The sequence below is a fragment of the Aptenodytes forsteri genome, unplaced genomic scaffold, assembly GCF_000699145.1.
Source record: "Aptenodytes forsteri isolate BGI_AS27 unplaced genomic scaffold, ASM69914v1 Scaffold321, whole genome shotgun sequence".
Taxonomy (NCBI): Eukaryota; Metazoa; Chordata; class Aves; order Sphenisciformes; family Spheniscidae; genus Aptenodytes; species Aptenodytes forsteri.
The window spans coordinates 400068-407574 of NW_008795030.1; the positions used below are offsets into that span (position 1 = coordinate 400068).

The 7507-nt window shown below is 58.2% G+C and overlaps 1 protein-coding gene across 1 annotated transcript; it reads left to right on the top strand.

Moving 5' to 3' along the window:
• Nucleotides 1–3178: 3178 nt before the first annotated feature.
• Nucleotides 3179–4809, top strand: OPRD1 (opioid receptor delta 1). Its single transcript, XM_009276186.1, has 2 exons — nucleotides 3179–3525; nucleotides 4244–4809. The coding sequence occupies exons 1-2, from the start codon at nucleotides 3186–3188 to the stop codon at nucleotides 4774–4776; spliced, it is 873 nt and encodes a 290-aa protein (XP_009274461.1). The 5' UTR covers nucleotides 3179–3185; the 3' UTR covers nucleotides 4777–4809.
• The last annotated feature ends 2698 nt before the right edge of the window (nucleotides 4810–7507 follow it).

The window sequence follows — 7507 nt, forward strand, 5'->3', positions numbered from 1 at the left end:
TGTGGCCCTGGGGACATCTCCCAGCGTCACCTCCCGTTGCCCTTGGGCCTGCACGGAGCGCCCGAGCAGCCTGCAAGCAGGGCTGGAGCGCATCCTGCGGGGCTTAGGGACCTCGGGGTCCCTGGGGATGCAGCGCTGAGGATGCTGCAGAGCCTGTGCGTGCCAGGGAGCAGGTACACGCAGGCCCCTGCTCCACAGCCCCCAGCTGAGCTCCCCGAACGGGCACCCGGCACCCCAGAGAGCCGAGCACAGATGAAACCCAAAGGACTCCTTGCCCAGAGCAGCCAAAACCCAGCCGTGTGCCCGGAGGGAGCTCAGCCTCCCCAGCACCCTCCGACAGCAGTGCGGCCGACAGCCCTGACGGCGACCGGCGCTGCAATTACTGCTGCATTGTCAGGAGCTTTTAAAAATACCCCTGGAAGCAATTTGCAGCTGCGAGCTCAGGCTTGCGAGTGCCCACGTCCCCGCAGAGCCCATCAACCCCCCGCCAGCTCCCACACAGGCTGCAAGGGCATCCCTTTGCTGGGCGCCGGGTTTCTTAAGCCAGGCTTTTTAAACCCAAGGCGGTGGCTTTTAGCAGCCTCAGGAGTTTTGCAAGTTGTTTCTTTCACTTCTTTCCCGAGAGGTTTGGAGAGCTAAGGGGTCCCTTACCTGGGAGTCCAGACGCTGGCACTGCTGCTGGAACGCGGAGCCGCCCTGCGCTCGCTCCATCCCCTCAAGCCTCGTCTCTCCGTCAACACCTTCCAGATTGTTTCGTTCAAGTGTGTGACTTCCCAATCAAGGCGCTCGCTTAATTGCGATGGGTTTGGCAGCCCGGGGAGCTCCATCAGCAGAAGCAGCCCGTTCGCTCTGCTGAGGGGGATAAACCTCTTTCCTGGAGCAGCGGCTTCGTCTTGCAGCTCTGGGGGAATCACCAAGATGGACCCCCCCTCACCCTGTGCGGTGGGTTTGACCCTCAGCCCAGTCCTGGAGGGGGCTGAATCCTGCCCCAAAACCCCAACTCCGGAGGATAAATTGAGTCATCCCCATCATCCCAGTCATGCCCATCGCCGCTTTGCCCTCACAGCCCCATCCTGCCCGGGGAGGGGGCTACAGCCCCGGCCGCCCCGGCCCCACCGCCCCCGGCACATCTGGCGGGGGGTTTGGGGAAGTGGAAGTCCAGCACGGCCGAGCACGCCTGGCAGGGCACGGCATGCGTAACTGATTTTTTTTCCACTTTACTCGAAAAACGGAGATCAAAGAAGTGTCAATCTGCCTGAAATGACTGTCTTTTAATCTGGGCGAGCCAAAACCTGGCAATAACACAAATTCTCAGGTTTTTGTTTAACCTGGGATGAAGCTTTTCTAAGAGATGCATTCGCAAAAAAGCTTGGAAAATAACACTAAAGAGAACTGAAAAGGGCTTTTCAAGGAAAAGACATTTTTATGCCGTATTTAAAATAAAAAAAAAAAAAAAGTTCAACTCAAACGTTTCCACCCTTGGGCAAGGGGCTGCCATTTGCAGCCAAGGCGAATGAGAAGGGAGCGCCGCTGGGGCTGGGAGCCGGTCCGAGCTGCTATCTTCTCTCAGAGAGAAATGGTTTTTGCAGCCTCCATCTCCTGGCTCTACCGACAGCGTAACCCGATGGGTCTCTGCCCCTGCCGGCATGCTCTCCTGACCCTGCTGAGATGGAGAAAAGGTTAAAATGAAGGGAATTGTTATTACCGTTGAGCCCAGGAACCTCTTTCCTACACCAACCTGCTCTCCTTGCCTTCAGCCGGGGCAGCAGAGCAACAACCATCTGAGATGGGAGCTACTCAGTCCCCTTGCCCCAATTTATTCCATGTACCCCATCACACGATGGGCTTATTCTATGAGCTGCGCCAGTATCTTTTCATCTGGCAACCAGGGAGTTGTCTCTCCCCCCATGCACCAGGGCCGAATTCAGCCCCCCCCCTCTGTCTAGGACCGAACCCCACCCCGGGGATGCTACAGGCAGGTTTAGCCACGCGCGGAGATGCTTGTGTTCAGACTGACGCTTTTGTTAATTAATTAGGGTGCATCTAAATGAGCTTGGGGCTGCAGAGGATGCTCTGAGCAATGGGGAGCGCATGGGGAGGGTTCGAGCCGCTGGCGTAGCCGTGACCTCAGCCTAGCAAACAATCCAGGGGTGGCCGCAGAGCCTCCACCCTGACCCCACCCCAACGTGTTGCCCTTTGGGGACCCCCGACAGCAGGGATGAGCATCCATTTCAAACCACCCACGCCGTTCAAAGCATCACCTTGAGCAACACCTGCAGGGCTGGATGCTCCGAGGACACGCACCCATCCCCACCGGCCACGGCGCTTACCAGCCCTGGCACCCACCAAATCGATGCCTCATCCCTTCAGGAAGGGTTTTGGCACTCAGGACCGGGCAATTCTCTTACCGTGATGTGACAAGGACCAGAGCTGGCATGCCAGCCACGGACGGCTGCAGCCCTTGCCGAATGCCCCGGGGGAAGCGGCACCGGGCCCCCGAGCCACGTTCCGTGGCCGAGGCAGCCAGGCTTCCCCAAAGGCTCTGGAGCTCCAGCCTGGCTAATTGGGCTGCTTCCAGATGGCCTGTTTCCGGGGGTAATCGATCCAATTTCTGCAAGTAATCTCGACAGGGAAGCAGGCTAGATAATCACAATTTACTGGGTGGAAAATCAGATAAAGGAGGTTTTGAGAGGTAAAGGACATTGTGCAACTGATTCAGGGAAATGGAGTAAATCGATTTAATTGGAGAAGTGACTTCTCTGAAAATGTCTTCAGATTTCCTTTGAATAAAGGCAGCCATGTGAATGAGTGTCACCTCCCTGGTCAGGTAAGGGATAACCGCTTCGGCAGGGTCTGAGCCAGGTTCTGCAGGTGCTGGATAAGGTCCCGTGGTCAGGCACCGGGACTTCAACACACACTAAAACCATGCAGGAACACAAGTACTTTCTCAACGTGCTCCCTGGTCCATCTGGAAAGGTGCTGAGCACATTGGTGCTGCAGAAGGGCACGTCACAAGCACGTACCTTTGCCCACCAAGGGTGATGGCACCTTGCGAGCAGCCAGGGAAAGCCAGGCTGTGCCCCCCTCCTCATCACGTGGAGCGTGCACACACGTACTTGGGCATGGTAAGCCAGCCCTGACCACCTGTAACGGCTCGCTTCTCTGCCGTCCCCAGGTACACCAAGATGAAGACAGCCACCAACATCTACATCTTCAACCTGGCCCTGGCAGACGCGCTGGCCACCAGCACGCTGCCCTTCCAGAGTGCCAAGTACCTGATGGAGACCTGGCCCTTCGGGGAGCTGCTCTGCAAAGTCGTGCTCTCCATTGACTACTACAACATGTTCACCAGTATCTTCACCCTCACCATGATGAGTGTGGACCGCTACGTCGCCGTGTGCCACCCGGTTAAGGCCCTGGACTTCCGCACGCCGGCCAAGGCCAAGATCATCAATGTCGGCATCTGGGTGCTCTCCTCCCTCATTGGGGTGCCCATCATGGCCATGGCGGTCACCAAGTCAAAAGGCAAGTGGCTTCTGGGGAAAGGTCCCCTCCTGTCCCATCTGTCCATCCTGGGGGTGACCTGGCAAACCCAAGCCACCTCGTCCTGTAGCAGGTTTGAGCTCAGTGATGAGCACCCCTCCATGGGACCATAAGCGTGCCCTGCCATGGAAAAATCATCATGGTGTTATTCTTCCATCCTGTCTGCAGAGGTTGCAGACTATCCCAGAAATTGCCCTCCCCCTTCCCCATCTCCAGTCCAGCCAGTGCCTCTCCCCAGCTCCTGGGGTGCAAATCGGGTGCCTGAAAACACTCCCAGTGGTATTGCAAAGTCCCCAACTGGCCCACGCTAAGACCCGCAGCTCCTGTGTGAGGACGCCGGCCCCTGGCTGCTGGGAAAGCTCTGGGCATCTTGAGGAAGTGGACAGGTTTCAGTGTAAGGTGACACAGGGACGTATCCCCCATGGGCGTTGGGAGGAGACAGCGTGGGGATGGCCCAGGAGGCTCTGCAGGGAACAGGTCCCTGGGTCACTGCACCCACTACGTCCCCTCGGCACCCCGCGGGCAGGGGGCTGGTGGCACAAAGCTCCTGGGGAATCTCTGAAAAGAGCTGGCAGGTGGGCATGCGTCTCCTTGTGTTTTTAACAAGCGTGGACATGCCCAACCATAACCGAGCAGAAAGCAGACAGTATTCGTAGCAGACACTCCACCGCTCCCTCTTTGATCGTCCTCTCTCCCACAGACGGGATGGTGCTGTGCACGCTCCAGTTTCCTGATCCTCCCATCTACTGGGACACCGTGACCAAGATCTGCGTCTTCATCTTCGCCTTCATGGTCCCCATCTTGGTCATCACCATCTGCTACGGGCTGATGATCCTTCGCCTGAAGAGCGTCCGCCTCCTCTCAGGCTCCAAGGAGAAAGACCGCAACCTGCGGCGCATCACGCGCATGGTCCTGGTGGTGGTGGCAGCCTTCATCATCTGCTGGACGCCCATTCACATCTTCGTCATCGTCTGGACGCTGGTGGACATAGATAAGAAGAACCCCTACGTGGTGGCCAGCCTGCATTTCTGCATCGCCCTGGGTTATACCAACAGCAGCCTCAACCCCGTCCTTTATGCTTTCCTGGATGAAAATTTCAAGAGGTGCTTCCGAGAGTTTTGCCTGCCTTTCCGAGCCCGCGTGGACCAAAACAGCTTCTCCCGCACCAGAAACACCACGCGGGAGCACGTCTCCACCTGCACCCCTTCTGAAGCCCGCAACAAGCCGGCATGACTAGACGTGGGCAGCCTCCAGCGGGGCTGCCAGGGCCACGGAGGGGACGACCTGCGCTCGGAAGTGACCCAGGTCACCACCACGGAGCTCTAGCAGAGTGGTGGCCCGGGCGCTGCTCGATAACGCCGCTGGGTTTATGTTCAGACTGCCAGCAAGTGACTGCAAAGACTTTTTTCATCCTGGAGAACCGGGGATGGGGGCATCAGGACTCGCCAAGCGATGTAGGGAGAGGACCAAAACAAGAGGCAACCTGGGCAGAGCTGCTCTGCTGCTGCTCCCACCGCGGCCGGGGAGAGCCGGCAGCCCCATACGCCTGACAAGGGCTGTCGCTCTCCAACACGCGGCTGTCGGCAAAGCCCAAGCATCCTGGGACACCATGGTTGCAATGACCACGTGCTTCTCCTCCTGCATGGGCCAAGACGGCATCGCAGTCCGAGGCAAGAGGGGAAACGCTCCCGTGGCAGAAGGGGACTGTGCCGGGAGGTGATGCCACGTCATGGGGCCTCACTCCATTCCCCTCTGAGCTGTGTCCAAAAAACGGCCAGAGACGGGAAGAGAAAACGATGCCGCTTCAGAGACGGTGTTATCAAAGAGATCCAGATCTATAGTAAAAATTTTACTGGAGTCCTTCAAACCGGGACTGGCCCCGGAGGGCAACTTTCTACTGTTAACGTCATTACTGTCTTATTTAGAGACCTCTGACTGCAGCCAGGGCAGCACTCGGCACGGATGTGATGCTGGGAATACGGATACGGCCAGGGGACGGGTGGGGGGACGGAGCAGGGTACGTCCCAAGCTCCCCCCGTGTCCACGTGCCGATGCCAAATTCCCCCAGCATCCATCAGGGTGACGGGGAACCGCTCCTCGCCCGTCTGCCTCCAAAGACATTAAGCCCAAGAAAGATGTCATTAAGGGAGCAATTTGTGGGGACTTGGGGAGTTTCTCACAGTGCTAAAGCAATTAGGATGGACTAACGGGCAGTGCTGCGAGGGCTCTCCCTCCCCTGCCCGTCGGGTGAAGGATGAGCAACAGCACTGCCCAGATTTCCATTAGCAAAGCCAGAAAAGGATAGGATTATTATTATTTTTTTTTAGTAGAAGATGGGAAGAATATCACCATCATTTCCTAATTCCCCAAGCAGGGGAAGCACAAGCGCTCTCTGTGCTGAGAAAGGACCCACAGCCCGCGAGAGGCAGAGATTTTGGGATTTCATGCTCGGCACTCATCTGGACGGAGCAGCCATCCCTCCGAAGAAGCGGCCGAGCTCCAAGGCAGCGCATCCTGCAGGAGCCACCAGCCAGGGACCTCTGGACCGCATTATCTGCCGCTAAACGATGACCGATGGGTCCTCCTGGCTTTCCGCCCCCTGAATCACCCCCGCCAGCCCCGCACCGGCTGCGAGCAGCGTCCGGAAGCCGCGATTTTTCCTTCCTCTCACCTTCCCACCACCGCAGCTGCAGCCGGGAGGTCAAACGGGCCGAGGAGGAGGAGGCACGCAGGGAGCGGTAATAGCATTTAGTGGACAAATTGATGCAGCTGGAGGAAGCAGGCGAGCGCCCGGGTGCACCTGGGGCTCGTGGGCTGGATGGAGAGCCTGGGTTGCATCTCTGGTTTTTCCAGTTGCATCAATTTAGCCAAATAAAGGTCATTACCTCTCCTTACCAGCCCTACCTTTCTCCAGAGCCTGTGGAAACTGCAGCCTCCCCCTTAGGAAGGCAGAGCCGACGAGGCAGCCCAAACCAATTTCTCTTTCAAAGGAACCAAATAGGGTGAAATTGCCCATTTGGATCTCAGATCAATCGCCGCCGAAGCGTGCGAGCGATCCTCCTCGTCTGCCCACACCGTGTTCCCTTGCCCTGAGAAAAAGCCTCTTGCTCGGCGTTGCATCAGCCCGGACATCTCCAGCTCCCACCCAGGGCTCCTCGGGATCCCTTTGCAGGCACGGATGGAGTCTCGGACCGCTGGCAGAGCCGTGCTTGGTCTGCTCATCCCCTGCCGCCGCAAGCCCGGCTGTTCATGGAGGATCGGGTGCGGGAGGGCGAGCAGGATCGGCTCTGGGGCAGGAATTGGGGGAGAACCCCCAGGGTCCCATAAGGCTGAACTTCAGCTCCATGAGAAGAGAAACTAAGGTGTCCAAAAGGAGTTGGAGACCACCCTTCGGCTCTCCACCTCCACCCAACCTGGGGGCAAAACCCTTAGTGCCGTGTGGTGGGAAAGGCTCTTGGTTTGGAGCTGGTTCATGGTGAGGTCCTGGCGATGGTGGGATGTCCCGGCAGGGCTGGATGGCCTTGCAGGGGCGGGATGTCCCACGCTGTGGAGCAGGACATTTTGGGTTTCACTCCAGGCTTCAGCATGAAGCTGAATTCCAGCTTGATATCTCAATTTGGGGGGTAACCCCAAAAATGTGATGACCCAAAATCATCAGTCTCTTTAATCTGCCTTAGCTGGTGCCTCAGTGTCCCCTAGAAATACCGACCCCGTGATGGAGGCTGGTAAAGGCATGAGGAGAGCAGCGTTCCCAACTGCAGCAGCGGTGGCTGCCGAGAGCACAGCGAAGAAACTGGGGGGGACACAGGGGAGGTGAACCCCATCGCCGGTGGATGGGGCATCTCTGCCCCAGCGCAGTCCCTTCGAGGACGCGCCGTCGTGTTGGGGGGGGGACGACCGAGCTGCGAGTGCCGGGGGCTGCGGGTTGGCTTGGGACTCTGCGGGGAGCTCAGCCACCCCGCAA

What these genes read in the sequence shown, in the direction of transcription:
- OPRD1 (XM_009276186.1), top strand. Translation starts at nt 3,186, where the DNA reads ATGAAGACAGCCACCAACATCTACATCTTCAACCTGGCCCTGGCAGAC. An exon ending in GGCGGTCACCAAGTCAAAAG is followed by an intron (nt 3,526 to 4,243) that starts GCAAGTGGCTTC and finishes TCTCTCCCACAG; the next exon opens with ACGGGATGGTGCTGTGCACG.